The following is a 17,730-nucleotide window of genomic DNA, read 5'->3' as shown; positions in this document are numbered from 1 at the left end:
CTGTAGGCAGAGACAGGGTTCCCAGCCTGGGGAAGGGCTCCAGGGATGGAGGTGGTCTTGCGGATCACCTGAAATGATGCAGTGCCATGGACTGTGTATGTGCACGTGCCAGGGTCCGACCTGTTTGCCTTCTACACCCTGAGTTGTTTGTGACCTGAGAAATAACACCGATGGCAGTAATAATCGCTGCCTATGCAGAAGTTGCTGTGTCCTGGCCCTATGCTCAGACCCTCCCACATCTGTACTAACTCCCACGCAACTCCCAACAGGCACTGTTAACAATGTTCTCATTTTGTGGAAGAAGCAGTGGCACAGAGAGGTTACCGGGCAAGACCATGGAGGAGCTGGGACTTGAACCCTGGCCCTCCACCTGAGGCTTGTCACTGGGTCACTTTGCTACCTTGTAACTGAGGTCTGTGACACCTGAACCCAGGTCTCCTGTTGCTGTCTCTGCTGACCCTTGACCTCTGCTTCACTTTCTTCCCCAGGTGATGGTTCTCAGCCTATGGCTTCTGTCCCTGCTCCCCAGATGCTCCTGTTGTGGCCTTAGGGGCCCCTCAGCCTTTCTCTGGACCCTGGTCAGGCCGGAACCGCCGCTGTCTCTCCTTCTTCACCTGGGTCTCAGGAGCCTTCCTTCTCTAGCTGGTCCTGGGGCTGGGATGGGTTACCCTGGCCAGGACACGGGGTGCATGACCCCTCTCTCTCACCCCTGCCTGCTGCCACCTTCACCTGGAGTGAAGATGTATGTACCAAAGACAGAACCTTTTCTCGCCTTTAAAGAAAATATATCAAAAAGCAGCCATCCGCCTTGGAGCCTGGCCCAGGTCCCCGATTAGCCAGGGGGCACCATTTTCCTTCCTGGAGGGTCATCAGCTCACCTCCTGGGGAATGAAGGCTCCCAGCTCCCTGGCATGCAGACGGGCTCCCGTCTCCGCTGGGCTCAGATCTTCCACCTGAAAAATCGGAGCATAGTTGTCTTTTGAGGGTAGAATTGAAGCGCTGTGGGTCCTCAGGCCGGGGCAGATGAGGGTGTTGAAGTGGGTGAAAGCCTTGGGCTGATGGGGTCATCTGTCAGCTCCATGACCACTGACCCGGGAGGGGGTTGTTGTGAGGCCCCTCCCTCCCAGCTGTCAGCCTGGACTGGATGCTTGGAATCTGTTTGTAATTAAACGTGGGAATGACCGTGTGGCGCGTGAAACCTCCTGTGATCTACAAGGCCTCTCGGGGTGGGGACCCTCTCTGGATAGCTGTCATCTTGGGGCGGGGGTCCTCTAGAGGCAGGGGTCCTCTTGGGGCTGGGGTCCTCTCGGGGTAGGGGTCCTCTCTGTGTGGGTGTCATCTCAGAGCAGGGGTCCTCTCAGGGTTGGGGTCCTCTTGGGGTGGGGGCCCTTTTGGGGTCAGGGTCTCCTCAGGGTGGGGACCCTCCCTGGGTGGGTGTCATCTCATGGTGGGGGCCCTCTTGAGGTGGGGGTCCTCTTGGGGTGGGGGTCCTCTAGAAGTGGGGGTCTGGGGTCCAGGGAAGCCAGGGCAGCACCAGATTTGGCCCCCCAGGGCTGGGGAGGAGAGAGCCAGGCCCTGGTGTGCCCCTGCTATGGGGAGAGAGTTGGGGGCAGAGTCCCCTGACATTTTGGGACCCTCGATTTTATCCCAAGAGAAAGCACACACCAACTTCTCTGTTAAATATCCACCCCTCTCTTTGGAAACACCTGAATTTATCTCCCAAATGCTACAAACCTGTGGACTCGAGATACTCCAGGTATCTGGCAAAACACTGCTTGTTTTCTTCTCCAAATTGTTCCTGACTTGTCCTGAAGGATGGTCTGGCTTCTCAGTCTCCCAATGGTTCTCATCCTCATTTCTTGAGAAGCACCCAGTTCTCACTCTAGCCCCTTTATCCACCTGAAAGCACCTACTTCTACCACATGCCCAGCTTCCTGAGCTCACTCTGACTCTCTGCTCCTGACCTTTCCTCACATGATGTCTCCTGTCCAGGGAGACCCCCATCTCTCCCCAGGACCCTCCTCACAACCCTCCCACAAACATGGAACCTTCCCTCCCAAGGGGGTACCAGTCTCACCACTGGTTGGTGTTACATCTCTGCCCAGGTTCTGGGGAGGGGCTTTGCTTTCTTTGCTGTCAGCAGGCCCTGCTCCAGGCCTGGGGGGATCTGGTAAGGGTGTGGGGAAGTAAAAGTCACTCTGATCTGCCTGTAAGTAGGGTGGAAGCGATCATAAGGCAGAGCAAGATAGGGGACTCTGATGCCCTGTTTCTTACTTCAGAGATCTGGAGACAGAGCTACCAGTCTATCTGTCCATCCATCCACTCACCCATCCATCCATTCATCCTCCCATTCATCCATCCATCCATCCATCCATCATTCACACTCCCATTCATCCATCCATCCACCCATCATCCATTCATTCACTCTTCCATTCATCCATCATCCATTCATTCACTCTCCCATTCATTCATCCATCATCCATTTTTCCATCCATCCATTCACCCTCCCATCCATCCATCCATCCATCATCCATTCACCCATCCATCATCCATCTACTCATTCATCCGTTTATCCATCTGTTCACTCACCCACTTTTCCATCCATCGTTTATCAGTCCGTCCACCTAACCATCACATCCATCCCTCTAACCGCCCATTCATCATTCATTCCACTGATTGGTCCATGCACCCACACCCCCATCCTCATATCTTTTAATCTTCCTTCATGACTTCCTCTTATTGACCAAGACCCCTGGTGGATATCCCCTGGTGGATAATGGAGATGCAACATTACCAAGACAGACCCACTCTTGTGGAGTTTGCCAAAACCCAATCATCAGCAGGTCACCACTAAGTGTATGATGACAGCTGTGGGAAGGAATGCACCTCGGAACTTGGGGGTCCCTAGAAATCTAAGTGGGTTTTTTTGTGGGGTTTCTGGAGGATGAGCAGGGAGGCCCTGAATGAGGAGGAGAGATCTGGGCCGAAGGCATGGCGTGTCAAAGGCCCCAGGTGTGTAGAATACAGCTTTTTTGAGGGACAGAAGGATGGCCAGAGGTTGGAAGGGAGGTCAGACAGCAGTGGAGTCGGGGACACAGCTGGGTGCAGCCTGGTGCCAGGGAGAGCTGCCTGGGGCCTTTTAAGCACAGAGGTGGTAAGAGTCCCAAGTAGGAGTTGTGCTATGGGGACAAGATGGGGCCAAGAGACGGCTGGGAGAAGGCACTGGGTGGGGGGTGGGGGCTACTGAATAAACTCACTGCCTCCCCCCCAACCCAGCTGGGAGGACAGACCCCACCCCAGCGTGGCAAGGACATGTGGAGAGTGAAACCACAGTACCAGGTCAGCCTGTCAGCAGGACACCTGAGCCGGTCAGCTTGCTGTCCTGGGCCCCTGTGCTGGCGCGGACAGTGGAGGAAGGTGCCTCACTGTACTCGGCATTGCTCTTCCCACTGTAGCACTCACTCATCCTGGGCCACCACTTTCCTCCTGGGCTCCAAGCCCAGCAGGGGCGATGTACATTAATGGAATAACTTCTCAGAGTAACCGCGCTCCTCATGAAAGCTGAAGCTGGGGTTCCGTGAGCTCTGTCTGGCTGTGATGTGGGGCAGGCAGGGCAGGCTTCCTGGAGGTGGCAGTGAGGTGATGCATTCATTGGTACCTGCCTACTTTGTCAGCCTATGTGGCCACACCAGCGCTGCCCCTAGAACAAACGGTAGCGGGCTGGATGTTTGTTAGGTGAGCAAAGTTGAGAAAAGCCTTTTGAGGGAGCCTCACTTCCCCCATCTGGACAATGGGACTCTGAGCCCCACCTCACTCCAACGTCAGATGGAAGAGCTGGAGGGGCTCCACCCAACTCAAGCTCAGCCTGCCCCTGTCCCCCTCGTGCTGTTGAACCAGTGGCCACTCCAGACCAACCCTCATCCAGCTCCAGCGATGATGATCGGGACATGTCTGGAACATGGGTGGCTCCTGGGATATCATAATTTAATAAGGTCCAGGCATTCCCTGCTGTGTGTCGGTCCTGATAGGTTATCTTGCTGGACTGGGAACTGGTCAGTTGGCCTTGTGTTGCAGAGGGGAAACTGAGACTGGGAGCGAGGAAGCTGTGAGCAAGCAGGGGGCTGGGGCTGGCAGATCACAGGGTGGCCTGTGGGATCCTGAGGGATGCCCGTGGTTTTGGGGCTGGCATGCCTGGGTCTCCTGGTCTTGCCCTTGACAGTTTCCCCACCTGCGAAATGCATGGGGGACTATCCTCTCATCCCAAATCACATTTTTCCTGTTACATTTTGTCACGGGAACCATCAAGCCTACAGTTACTATTTACCTGTGTATTTCTGTACTGGTGTCCTCTTGTCCTCCTCCTTCCCCCTGGGACACATCACAAAGTTGACAGCTGCATCCAAGCCACAGCACTCTCCCCAGCGTCCAGTAGGTGCTTAACAAACCTCTCTCCATGAAATAAAGGAGGAGCACCCTGGTCGGCTCCTTGGATGGCTGCACTGAGAGGACCGAGCGTCAGAGGCTAGTTCCGTATTTCTAGAAGGACACCTTCACCTTCTTCATCTGCAAACTGGAGACGGTCATGGACATATCCACTGGTGCTTGTGACAGTGAGTTGGGGCGAGAATGTTAAGAGCCTGGCACTGAGAAAGTGCCCAGTAATAAATTCAACTGCAGTTATTATTACTGTTATTCTTTTACTCGTCATCGTAAGTCTGGAAAGATGCTCACCAGGGAAAAGGCCCGCAGACGACCTGCGGCAGGAGCCTGGGGTTTCCAGGGGCGCCAGCCAAACGACCACCTGCCTCTCTCCCCGCTCAGTCCCCCGAGTCGCGGCGAGGCTCCCCTGTGTGGAGCCGCGGGGGGCGGGGGGCGCTGCGCAGACGGCGCAGACGGCCCCGGGCGGGCGAGGCGGGGGCGGAAGGCGGCCGTACTAGGAGGAATACGGCGGCGCGGCGGCCAGCTGGGCGGTTTCCCGCCGGTGAATGAGTCCGACTGCGCTGCCGCCGCCGCCCGACCGAGGCTGCGCCCGCGTCCCCGCGCCCCCAGCCCTCGCGCCGAGACCCCGGCGTGTCCGCGGGCCAGCCAGCTTCGGCCCCCGCCCCCGGGCAGGTGAGTTCGGGTCTCGCCACGCTCCGCGGGGGCTGCTAGGACCCCCTACGCGCACCCCAACCCCCGCCCCCGGCCGAGTCCCGCGGGGCGGGGGGGAGGGTGGAGAGGAGGGGAGGGGTCGGCTCGCCGCGCCTTCAGCCCCCAGACTCACCTCCTCTCCCTTCCCCCACCCCGGATACCCGGACCCTCAACCTGGGAGAAGCCACAGGTGGGTGGGAGCTTGAGGGGGGGCGGAGCTGGGACACCCAGGGGTGTCTTCTTTGTGCACTAAGAGCGGACCCCTTTAGAAAGCGCTTTTGAGATCCTCAATACAGGGGTCGGGGCAAGAGTGGAGCCGCTGTCCCCTGGGGGCTTCCCTGGAGACAGCGCCGCCCCCACCTCCCAGGCCCGGCTTCGGTGCTTGGAAGTTAAGCGCGATTCCTTCCGGGAGGGTAGACGAGGGGCGAGCCCACCCCGCCCCCGTGCTGGGCCGCAGCGCCTCGTCACCTCGCTGGCCCCCACAGGGCTCCCTAGGCAGGTGCCGCAAGCCCTGCTTCCAGCCCCCGGGTGCCGGGGGGCCTGCCGCTCCCGACCCCCGCTTCTCTTCCCAGGCTTCGCAGATCCCTTCTGGCTCCTGACTGCGCCCCAATGAAGAAAACCAACATGTGGTTCTTGGAGAGGTTTCGGGGATCGGGGGAGAATGGAGCTGCGGGGGGCGAGGGTGGGGACAAGGCCGCCAAGGGGCCCCTGTACAGCAACGTGCTCACGCCGGACAAGATCCCGGACTTCTTCATACCCCCCAAGCTGCCCGCCGGCCCCGCCGAGCCCGAAGCGCAGGCCGAGCTGGGGCCCTCGACCTCGGAGCAGAACCTGGCCTCCGCCGCGCCCCGCCGCGCCCCCCGGAGCCCCCGGCTGCCCGCCAAGCTGGCCGCCGAGAGCAAGAGCCTACTGAAGGCGGCCACCCGGCACGTGATCCAGATCGAGAGTGCGGAGGACTGGCCGGCCGAGGAGACTGCCACCAACGCCGACCCCCAGGCCCAGGGGGCGATGTCGCTGCCCTCGGTGCCCAAGGCCCAGACGTCCTACGGCTTTGCCACGCTGGCCGAGAGCCCCCACACGCGGCGCAAGGAGTCCCTGTTCCACAGCGAGCACGGGGCTCTGGCCCAGGTGGGCTCCCCAGGCACCCGGCGCCGTCGGGGGGGCGTCAAGGCCAACGGGGGGGACGGGGGGCCCAGGGAGGCCGGCGGCACCCTCATGAGTCCCGGCCGCTGCGTCAGCGGCGGGGAGAGCGACACGGGGTCCTCGGCCGAGTCCTCACCCTTCGGCTCCCCCCTGCTCTCGCGCTCCGTGTCGCTGCTCAAAGGCTTCGCCCAGGACAGCCAGGCCAAGGTGAGCCAGCTCAAGCACTCTGTGGGCCGCCATGGCTCCCTGTCGGCCGATGACAGCACGCCGGACACCAGCCCCGGGGCCCGGCGCCGCCTGCACCGCAGGGCCACCCCGGAGCCCGGCCCGGAGTCTGGTCCGGCTTCCCGCGCGGAGCACGCCGTGCGCATGGGCCCGCGGGGCAGCGTGCACCTGCTGGCCGAGTACGAGGCGGCCCAGGCCCGCCTGCGCGTGCGCCTGCTGGCAGCCGAGGGCCTTTATGACCGGATGTGCGACGCCCGCAGCATCAACTGCTGTGTGGGCCTGTGCCTTGTGCCGGGCAAGCTGCAAAAGCAGCGCAGCACCATCGTCAAGAACAGCCGCCACCCAGTGTTCAACGAGGACTTCTTCTTCGACGGCCTGGGTCCGGCCAGCGTGCGGAAGCTGGCTCTCAGGATCAAGGTGGTGAACAAGGGCAGCAGCCTCAAGCGGGACACGCTGCTCGGGGAAAAGGAGCTGCCCCTGACCTCCCTGCTGCCCTTCTTGTAGAGACCCCCTGCCTCCCTCGGGCCGCGGAGACCCTGCTCCCTCCCGGGTCCTGCAGGGGAAGCCACGGCCACGCCCCCTTCCGGACCCTGCAAGTGAGCCCTGTTGCTGCGGCCCCTTTTGGGGGTGTCCTGAGTCATGTTCTTTTCCAGGGGTTACTTGAGAGAGGGCTGCTGGGGAAAAGAAAGGGCCAGCTTGCCGGGCTGAGTCCCTCTATACCCCAAGTTTCATGCCCCCACCGCAGCTAGTCACTGATTCTGGAGTTCTGGAACCTGGGCTGGGAAGTAGCAGAGGCTGACCACAGACCCAGAGACTGCGGGTCCTGAGGACCAGGCAGGTCTTCTCTGCGGCACGAGTGTCCTCCTGCCCCAGGCCCGACGGACGCCCCCTAGAGAGGGGTGCCAGGCAGTGTGGGGCCCCATGGGGCTGTGGGAGGACCCCCTCCTGCCTTAGGCTGTCTCTGGGCAGCCCTCAGTCCTCCCAGGCTCCGGAGGTGAGAGCCGGTCAGAGGATGCCACCCGGTCTGAGAGCCACTTCCGGGCAAAGACAGGCAGCTGAGGAGGAAGTCCCAGAAGAAGAGGAGAATGATGGCTCTGCCCCTCAAGTGGGACAGCCCTCCATCACCTTCTCTTATCTGGCCCTGCAGCCCTGCTGGACGTCCAGAGCCTTCAGCCTCTGGAAGGCTAGCTCAGATCGTGCCCAGAGAGCAGCACCAGCTGGTGGCCCCTACTCCTTTCTGTCTTCGACCCCTCCTGAGCATGGTCCTCAGCAGCCCAGGAAGTGCTGTTTAGGAACAGACGGCTTCCGCTTTACTCCACTGGTGTACATAGGTTCTGGCTAGGGTGGGTGGGACAAGGGGCGGCTGGGGAGACCTTGCTTGTGGCTTTTCATGCTGCTAACACAGCTGCATGGGCTTAACTGTCCTGTCAGTATGTGTATCCTCAACTGATTTTTGTGGCTCAGCCAAACAGAAATGACACACTCTTAAACAGGGCCTCCTGGGCTGCCTGCTGGGTGACGATGGACCAGGCCAGTTTGTGGGGATCCTGGGGTCCCCCTCCCAGTCCAGAAGTTGTCCCCCCCCTCCAGCTCTGGGTTTCCAAATTACCCTGGGGGAGGGGTGAAGGAGCCGGGGCTGGAGGGGAAGCACACATTCCTTTCTGCACACTGGTGAGACATACTCATGCCCTTGAGCCCGAGACTGAAGGCCCCTGGCGCTGGGGTCCCTAGCTGCGCACCCTCTGGCCTCTGTCCTCCGCCTGCCCCTCAGGCTTTCTGGTCCTGGGGACCACCCAGGCCAGGCCTGTGGGCAGAGAAGGTGGACAGAAAGCCCCGCATGGACTTAGATGCTCAGACTTGCCGCCCCCTTCTCTGACCCCAACCGCTCCCACCCCCTGCTTTATCCCTGGGGACCCTCATTTTCTAGGCCCCCGCACTGTTTGATATCTCTGTGTTTGGAGTTGACTGTGGGTACATCTTGAAGACATCCTCCCCCAAGTGTTTGTTTATAAATGCTGTTTTTAGTGCAATAAAGGTGTTTTGGGGATGTGGGGGTGGAACTCTGCTGGCTTTGGTGTTTAATAACAAGAGAGGAATTTTGCCTTGAATTCCAGGGAGGGTGGCAGAAACCTTCAAGATCCGTAAAGGCCTCCCCACCCTTTCATACCCAATGGGGCTCTCCTGCTCGTGGGGGCGGCACAGAAGCAGGACTGCAGCAGGGCAATGTTCCCAGGGACACTCATGCCCTGTTATAAGGACACCTGCATGCAGGCAGCGCTCTCACCCCCTGAGGCCATGAACGTCCCCCTCACAGGTGCAGAGACTAGCCGTCTGGTTGACCACCCGAGACAGTCTGGCCACACCCTCAGCCTAGACGTGAACCCGTACCCTCCCTGCAACCACAGGCAAGAGAGATGCCAGGGCTGCCCCTTCTGTGCTCTGTCCACTTGGGGACAGAGGGCAGCTAGGGAGGCTCCAAGCCATTCACGTCTGTGCCTTCCCACATCTTGTTCTCTCTGCCTGGAATGCCTCCTACCCCCACGCCCCACCCCCACTCACCTGCTTTCAGACTCTAGTTGACGTGGCACCTCCTCCAGGAAGCCTCTCTCTGCTGTGTTTCCCTTCCCATCTCAGCTCATAGGCCATTTGAGGTCCTGTCTGTCCCCAACTCCAGGGCCTGCAGATTTATCTCCCTGAAAGGCCATCTCCAGTCCCAGGGAACCTACTGACAGCATGTGGAAAGCTGTGGCCTGGCCTGGTCTCTGGACTCCTGCAAGGTTGCTGGAGAACCAGGGAGTTAACAGTGAAGGCCCGAGTGTCCCAGCCCTTCCCCCTGCTTGCCCTTGAAGAACCGCCAGCTTTTCCCACTTGTGTTGACCTCACCTTCCCCCACCCCCTTGGGAAGTGGTGTCCTTGACCTGGGAGGCGCAGCAGTGCTTGAGGACCCAGCAGTGCTTGCCCTGGGGGGCAGGCAGTGCTTGAGGACCAGAGCAGGTCTGCAGCCCAGGACTGCTCAGCCTTCAGGAGTGTCGGAGCTGTGGCTGGCATGGGTTGCATTTGCTCCATTTGACAGATGGGAAACTGAGGCCCAGGGCTTGGAAGCAGGCCAGCTGTGCCTTCATTGATTCATTTTGCAGGGCTGGGTGCTTCCTGCACAGCGACTGCTCTGGGGGTGAGGGGTGGGCAGCTGTGCCCAAGCAAGGACCACACTGGGTTTTTATGATGGGATGCCAGGGCTCAGGGAACCAGGACAGAGTCCTTTCATCATGCTGGGGACAGAGTTGGGAAGGACAGGGTGTCTGAGCCACAGACCAGAGGATACATAGTGTTAGTGAGGCTGCTCCAGAATGGGGCCCCAGCCCAGCCCTGGGGTGGCCCTGTGCTGCTCTGTGTCCTTGTCACCCCTTCCTCTTCAGAGCCTGTACCAGCAGCCATCCTGGCCCCCCTGCTCTGGTCATGGCACCCAGTTGGGACTGGGTGGCCCTACCAGGTAGAGTGGGTTACAGGGAAAACAGGCGCCTTGGAGCCTCCAATCCCTGGGCTGAGAGGGATATGTTGACTGCCTGTTGTATACTGCCAACAATGCAAACCTTGCAAAAGCCCTGCCAGGATGCCTCTCTCCCCATCATAGGGGGAGAAACCAGAACAGGGCAGGAGGAGGGGACACGACAGCCCCCAGGACTGAGTTGTGTCTCCCCTTACACTGGTCCCTGGCATAGATCTCCAGTATAGGGCGCTGTCTCCTGCCCTGATCCCCAGCCCTTTCCTCTTGCCTTATCCTGGTGGGGCCCAGAGCTTCAGGGCCTCACCATCACCAGGAGGCTTTGTGCAGGCTGGGGTCCTGAGCACCCCCACCTGCTGACAGCCCACCAGATGAGCTGCGCTCACCAGGCCTGGTTGGGTTCCAGGATGTGTTGCCAGGGCAACCGGGCACCGTCTTGCCTCTTCCCCACCAGCCACTTCATGGGTGGGCAGCTGGTGTGTGAGTGTGTGTGTCATGTATGCGTCCATGCACATAGCTATGGGCGCTCTGGGCACATGTGTAACTGTGTGCTGTTGCCTCTGTGCATACTGTGTGAATGTTAGTGTAGCCACGTGCACATGAGAGTGTAGCTGTGTGTGCACACGTGTCACAGCGTGGGCATAAACATGTGAGTGCGTATGTGTTAGCATGCATGTACTTGCACATCTGTGTGTACTGTGTGTGTTTGTCTCCATGTGTGCACCCTGTGCATGTGTGTAACTGTGTGAGTACAAGTGTTGTTGTGTAACATGTGTGGCTGTGCACATGTGTATTGTGTGTTCATGAGTGTGCACTGTGGCCACTGTGCCTCAGACTGCCCCTAAAGATAAAACAAGATTCAAGAGGACCCCCTTCTTCCCCACCTCTCTCCACCCTGGCTCCCCACTGGAAATGCCCTCTGCCACGTTCATTCCATCTTCCTTGAGGTCTCAAACCACTGTCTCTTCCCCAGGGCAGCCTCCACCACAATGAGGTCATTGTTGTTCAGTCGCTTAGTCATCTTCGACTCTTTGCGACCCCATGGACTGCAGCACACCAGGCTTCCCTGTCCTTCACCATCTCCTGGAGCTTGCTCGAATTCATGTCCATTGAGTCAGTGATGCCATCCATCCATCTCATCCTCTGTCATCTCCTTCTCCTCCCGCCTTCAATCTTTCTCAGCATCAGGGTCTTTTCTAATGAATCTGCTCTTCGTGTCAGGTGGCTAAAGTATTGGGGCTTCAGCATTATTCCTTCCAATGAATATTCAGGGTTGATATCCTTTAGGATTGACTGGTTTGATCTCTTTGAAGTCCAAGGGAATCTCAAGAGTTTTCTCAACACCACAGTTCAAAAGCATCAATTCTTCGGCATTCAGCCTTCTTTCGGTCCAACTCTCACTTCCATACATGACTACTGGGAAAACCATAGCTTAGATTAGATGGACTAATCAAAGTAGGATTGCCTACTTTGTAGGCAAAGTAATGTCTCTGCTTTTTAATAGGCTGTCTAGGTTTGTTATAGTTTTTCTTCCAAGGAGCAAGCATCTTTTAATTTCATGGAGCCCAAGAAAATAGTCTGTCACTGTTTCCATTGTTTTCCCATCTACTCACCATGAAATGATGGACCAGTGATAAGATGCCATTATCTGAGTTTTAAGTCAGCTTTTTCACTCTCCTCTTTTACCTTCATCAAAAGGGTCTTTAGTTCCTCTTTACTTTCTGCCATAAGGGTGGTGTCATCTGCATATCTGAGGTTATTGATATTTTTCCCAGCAATCTTGATTCCAGCTTGTGCTTCATCCAGTCCGGCATTTCCCATGATATACTCTGCATATAATTTAAGCAGAGTGACAACATACAGCCTTGATTTACTCCTTTCCCAATTTTGAACCAGCCCCTCCTTTGAATCAGACCCCCCCTTTAGTATTCCTTGTTAGTGTCATATACAACTTTGTGACATTGATTTGATCAGAATGGTCTGTTGTTTGCACCTGGAGCATCCCAGTGCTCAGTTCAGTTCAGTTCAGTCGCTCAGTCACGTCTGACTCTTTGTGACCCCATGGACTGCAGCACACCCTCTTCCCTGTCCACAACCAACTCAGACCAGGATACAAATGAAGGTGCATCAACACTCTCTCCTTCCATCCTGGAAAGTCCAACACTTTCCTACTCTCAGGAGGGTGGTGGGCATCAGGGGCCACCACTGGCACCAGGCACCTGATCTGGTGCAGATCACAGAACCTTGCCCCTTTCTCAGAATGGAGCAAAGGAGGAGGAATCAAATGCCTGGCAACGTGGTGGGCACCTGGATCCAGCTATGCCTGAAGTCCATAACTGCACACCATTTCAGGTCAGAGGGCCAATAACGTCCCTTCTTTGCTTAAGCCACTTTTCTTTGTCATTTTCAGCCAAAGAATGCTGATACAGTCTCCAGCCCCAGGAAGGAGGCTCCCCGGGACCTGGGGTGCCCCAATCTGATGTAGGAAAGAGAAGCAGAGAAGGAAGGCATCATGGGAAGGCCTGGGATTTGTACCTCCCAAAGAGCTAGAGAAGGCGGCCCTGGAAGGAGGGGTGAGCTTCCATCAGGGCATTTGCCAAGGAAGGCTTTGCAGAAGGAGCAGAATCTGAACCAGGGAAAGAGCACTGGGGGAGCAGAGGCATTCGGGGGGTGGGGGTGGGGAAGGGGTTCCGGAATCCAGCACCTGACGGTCGCCATCCCACCCCACCACAGCCCTGCGGCACTGCCCATCTCGTCTGCCCCCTGCCTTCACCTGCTGTTCCTGCTCTGAATAACCTTTCATGGTTCCACACACTTTGGCACTGGAGACCTCCCCGGGGCGCCCCGCCCGGCCACCCCCGCACCTTCCCAGCCGCGCACGTCGTGTGCGCCTCCTTGGGCCTAGCGCGCCCCCCTCACCCGCACCCCACATCTGGAGGAGGGGCTGGGATTCTGAACCCCGACCCTCGCGGGGAGCGTCCACGGCGAAATTCAAGCCCCCGGTTTTCCACTCGCCCTGTGTTTGTCTACAAGTCACGCGGCTTGTCTGGTTCTCAGGCTCCCCACGCGCAACTGTGCTGAGACCCAGGGTCGCATGTGAAAAGAGCCGAGCGCACAGGCGCGTCCGCGACCGCAGGCGCAGCACAGAGACCGTGTGAGTCTAACCACATCTGAGTGGTAATTCCAGGCCCGCCAGACCCTCCGAGGTGCGGGCTCGGCTGGCCTCTCGGTGCCGTGGGCCTCTCTCTGGAGCCGCACCTCCTCTTCTCCCGCCCCCGACTCCCCCAGTGAGGGATTCAATTAAGCCTTTGTTTTCTTCCCGGCTCCTCCGCAGGTCGGAGGGAGGGCCTGCCCGCAGCCGGCTCCTCTGACATTGGGGGAGGGGGGGCGGGGAATGACTTCAATTAAAAACCCGCAGCGTGGGACGAGGAAGGGACGCGCATCGCGCCCCCCGTCCCCGGTCCTGGCTGCCCTGCGCACCCGCTGGCCTCACTCTGGGGCCTCAGTTAACACCCTGCATCCCCGTGCAATGGGGACATTTGACGCAGGACCCCTAAGGTAAGCACAAACCACCGTGGAGGGGCCTTTTAAGAAGCCCGTGCTGGGTGAGAGGGGGGACCCTCCGAATCCTCTGCAGAACGCTGCCGCCCCCCGACCCCCCAACAGAGGGGAACAGAGGCCCGGGAAGGAGGTGGGGGCTTCCCAAAGCTGCCCAGTTCCCTGGGGCGGGGGTGGGGGAGGCGAGGGGGAAATGGACAGGATGCAGTACGAAGCAGCGATGGCAGCAGATCCCAAGCCCTCCATCCCGCCTGGTCTGCCTTCCCACATGCAGGAAGGCTCCTCCTTCCCATAGGAGCACTCCAGGCTCCTCCTGGGCCGCACGCCTGGGTTTGAATCCTGACAAGTCATCCTCCTCTCTGTGACTCGAGTTCCCCTCCAGCACCCTGTCTCCCGCCCCGTGGTGGTGGGGGCTGGAGGTGCAGATCCAGACAGACAAGGTGCCCCGACCTGGCCCTGCGAGGCTCCTGGGAGGGTGAGGTCTGCCTTATATAGCTTTGCCCCAGTCCAGCCTGACAGGACAGGCCACTCCAGGAAGACCAGCCTCCTGGTTTAGGGTGGCCTGGGGGGTGGAGTCAGTGGACCTGGAGCCTGAGGTGGGCTGCCGAGGATGCCTGCACACACCTGTGCTGGACCCCCGCACTCCCCACCCTGTGTGGGACCCGTGATGCCAGCCGTGTGTGTGTTGAGGGGGAGGGTGTGGGGAGGGTGGCAAGTGTGGACCGCTAGGATGGAGAGGCTGCTGTGACTTTCCCCCCACTCTCCCTACATGTGCTCCTCCTTCTGTAACCTGTGGCCCCCTCAGGTGCCTTCAGTGGGTTCTGTGAATCCTCTCCATAGAATCAGCAAACCCAAGGGTGGTTGGGGGACCCCAAACTTGCTGTTGGTGTCAGAAGTGGAGACTGTGCCCTCTGACCTTTCCAACTTGGCTACCTCCCCACTCCCACCCCATGCCCTTCCTAGGAGCTCACTACCTGGGTTGCTATGGTGATGCAGAACTGCCCCCCCTCTCCCCACTGCCACCTGAGTCATTCTCAGTCACCCCTCCTCACCTCCCTAATCCCCAAGACCTGAGTAAGGCCATCCGGAGGTGCCCAGCCCCCCATATCCCACTCTGCCTCCTCCATGTCCTCCACTCCCATGCCAAGTAGCAGAAATTCCCTCCTTGCTCCTTGAAGTCAGGGAGGCACCCTGGGATCATGGTGGCTCGCTGGCTCCCACACTCCTTAAGGAGACCCTTGGGCAAGCCCCTCCCCTCCAGAGCCTCCATTTCCCTTTGTGTAAGAGGGGGTGCTGAACTTGGGCTCAACTCTAGAGGCTGGGCTGATGGCACAGTGGAATGTTCAAGTCATCACCTGGCTTGCCAGCCTCCAGCCCCTGACCTCTGCTCCACTGTAGCCGCCTAGTTCCTGACCTGTGGAATCCACAAGCCGAAGGGTCCAAGTCATGGCAACTCTGCCCTGGGGGGGCTTCCTGGAGGAGGAGGCCCAGGGAAGGGATAGGGAGGAGAAGAGCTGTGTGGGTCTGAGGTCAGGAACATCCAGGAGGCTGGTTGTTGGAGAAGTGGACCCTGCAGGGAGGGTGGACTTTATCTTGGGATGGGGTGGGGAGCCTCGGGGAACAGGGGCTCTGGTTCATGTTTTAGTCTCTCCAGCGTCTGGGAGGAAGGGACACTGTGGGGGTCACGGAGACTGGGCTGGGGCTGTTGCTGGGTCCAGAGGAGGGGGGTGCATTGGACTGGGCTGGGCAGAGGTAGATGGGACACATGTGACATGTACTGTCTGGGCTTGGCTGGGCTTGGACATGAGGGTTGTGGGGTGGGCGATCTGCTGGAACATCTCTCTCAGCTCCACTCAGTCCCGCCATCAGCCAACCCAGCGCTGCCTTCTAACACCCAGAAACCTCACTGCAGAGAGGGGACTGCTGCATGCGGTAGCCAGGGGTGTCTCGGTGGGAATGGCGTCATGTGAAGGACACTGTGCTATTCTGTGGGTAAGAAAGAAGGTCAAGAACAGGCCATAACAGTCTGCAGAGACAGAAGTCAAGGTGATGGCCACCTGGGGGGTAGTGACCAGCAGGGGTGATGATGGCCTCTGGGGAGCTGTCACTCCCACTGACATTCCCACTGGGTGACAGTTGCTCAGTGAGTTTATAAATGTTCACTGGGCTTTTAAGGGTCAACTATCCAGAAGACATTTAAAATTTTACAACAACAGGAGGACAGCTTGCCCAGCTAAAAATGGGCAAGCCCACTGAGGCTTCTTTGTGGGGCACCCACAAAGACACTTCTCCAGAGAGGAGAATGGTCCAACTCACATTGGTCCATGACGACTGGAAAAACCATAGCTTTGACTGTATAGAACTTTTTCGTCAGAGTGATATCTCTGCTTTTTAATATGCTCTCTAGGTTTGTTAGAGCTTTCCTAAAGAAGGCTGAGCACCAAAGAACTGATGCTTTCGAATTGTGGTGCTATAGAAGACTCTGAATTCAGAGTCCTTTGGACAGCTGGGAGATCAAACCAGTCAATCCTAAAGGAAATCAGTCCCGAATATTCATTGCAAGGACTGATGCTGAAGCTGAAACTGAAGTTCCAATACTTTGGCCACCTGATGTGAAGAGCTGATGCACTGGAAAAGACCCTGATGCTGGGAAAGATCGAAGACAGGAGGAGAAGGGGAAAACAGAGGATGAGATGGTTGGATGGCATCACCGACTCAATGGCCATGAGTTTGAGCAAACTCTGGGAGATAGTGAAGGACAGGGAAGCCTGGCATGCTGCAGTCCATGGGGTAGAAAAGAGTTGGACATGACTTCATGACTGAACAACAACCAAAGAGGATACACAAATGGCTAATACTCCATGAAACGATGCTCGACATGATTAGTCATCAGGAAAATGAAAATCAAAAGCACAGGTGATACTACTTCACACTCATACGATGGCTGTGATCAGGAAAATGGAAGCTAAAAACAGGGTGGAGAGAATGTGGAGAAATTGGAAACTTCCATGCTGCCCGGAGAATGTGAGATTATGCAGCTGCTCCAGAAAACAGACTGCCATTTCCTCAAAAATGTCCACATGAAATTACCATATGACCCTCAATTCCATGTCTAGATATATTCAGAAGACTTGAAAACTGTTCCTCAAACCCAAACTTGGACATTAGTGTTCATAACAGCATTGTTCACAGCAGCCAAAAGGTGGAAGCAGCCAGTGTGTCCATCAACAGATGGTGGATACACACAGCATGTCCCTCCACACACTAGAATATTCTTCAGTCATAAAAGAGAGAGAAGCTCTGACACTCACTACCATGTGGACAGACCCTGAGAACCTGATGCTCAGTGAGAGAGGCAGACACAAAAGGACACACAGGCTGTGATTCCACTGATGGGAAACGTTCAGAACAGGCAGATCCACAGACACAGGGGGTGGTTCCTGGTTGTCAGGGGCTGGGCAGGGGATGGGATAACTGCTGATGGGGATGAGGCTTTCTTTTGAAGTGATGGAATGTTCTGGAATTAGAGGTAGTGGTTGCAAATTGTGTCTGTACTAAATGACACTGAATTATTCATGTTAAAATGATTGTGTTTTTAAATATTCATTTATTTGACTTTGCTGGGCCTTAGTTGCAGCATGTGGGATCTAGTTCCTCAAACAGGGATTGAACCCCGGCTCCTTGCAGTGGGAGCAGGAGTCTTAACCACTGGACTACCAGGAAATTCCCCAAATGATTGTATTTTGTGTAACTTATACTTTAATTTTTTAAGAAGTTCATTGAGGGCTTTCTTGGCAGCTCAGTGGTGAAGAATCCACCTTCCAAAGCAAGAGATATGAATTCAATCCCTGGTCCAGGAAGATCCCATGTGCTGTGGAGCAACTAGGTCCAGTGTGCCAGGACTACTGAGCCTCTAGAGCCGGGGAGCCACAACTACTGAACCCACGTGCTGTGCCTTAACTACTGAAGTCCTTGGCCGCCTGGAGCCCGTGCTTTGCAAGAGGAGCCACTGCTGTGAGAAACCTGTGCACCACAACTCAGAGTACCCCCCACTAGAGGCAACTAGAGAAAGCCTGCCCAACAATGAAGACCCAACACAGCCAAAAATAGATGAATTTTAATAAAATCAAATAACAAGAAGCTGACAGAGCTTGATGTACTTAACAATTTGT

General features: G+C 57.3%; 2 protein-coding genes across 3 annotated transcripts in view; both read left to right on the top strand.

Moving 5' to 3' along the window:
* Positions 1–4,683, top strand: part of SHC2 (SHC adaptor protein 2) — a 33,726-nt gene extending 29,043 nt beyond the window's left edge. The window contains exon 13 of one of the 2 annotated variants that reach the window (XM_061423242.1): positions 4,465–4,683. The gene's annotated coding sequence lies outside the window, so the exon portion shown is untranslated. Of the gene's footprint in view, positions 1–488; positions 1,184–4,464 lie in introns of those variants that run through there. The other variant, XM_061423241.1, reaches the window with a different exon arrangement.
* Positions 4,684–4,722: 39 nt separating this feature from the next.
* C2CD4C (C2 calcium dependent domain containing 4C) lies at positions 4,723–9,359 on the top strand. The gene is made up of 2 exons (XM_061423243.1): positions 4,723–5,112; positions 5,703–9,359. The coding sequence occupies exons 1-2, from the start codon at positions 4,724–4,726 to the stop codon at positions 7,000–7,002; spliced, it is 1,689 nt and encodes a 562-aa protein (XP_061279227.1). The 5' UTR covers position 4,723; the 3' UTR covers positions 7,003–9,359.
* The last annotated feature ends 8,371 nt before the right edge of the window (positions 9,360–17,730 follow it).

This window comes from Bos javanicus, chromosome 7 (genome assembly GCF_032452875.1).
Source record: "Bos javanicus breed banteng chromosome 7, ARS-OSU_banteng_1.0, whole genome shotgun sequence".
NCBI classification, from domain to species: domain Eukaryota; kingdom Metazoa; phylum Chordata; class Mammalia; order Artiodactyla; family Bovidae; genus Bos; species Bos javanicus.
The sequence above is the reverse complement of the archived record's forward strand: the minus strand, read 5'-3'. Positions and strand labels throughout refer to the sequence as shown.

What these genes read in the sequence shown, in the direction of transcription:
- C2CD4C (XM_061423243.1), top strand. Translation starts at nt 4,724, where the DNA reads ATGCTCACCAGGGAAAAGGCCCGCAGACGACCTGCGGCAGGAGCCTGG. An exon ending in CGGCCCCCGCCCCCGGGCAG is followed by an intron (nt 5,113 to 5,702) that starts GTGAGTTCGGGT and finishes TTCTCTTCCCAG; the next exon opens with GCTTCGCAGATCCCTTCTGG.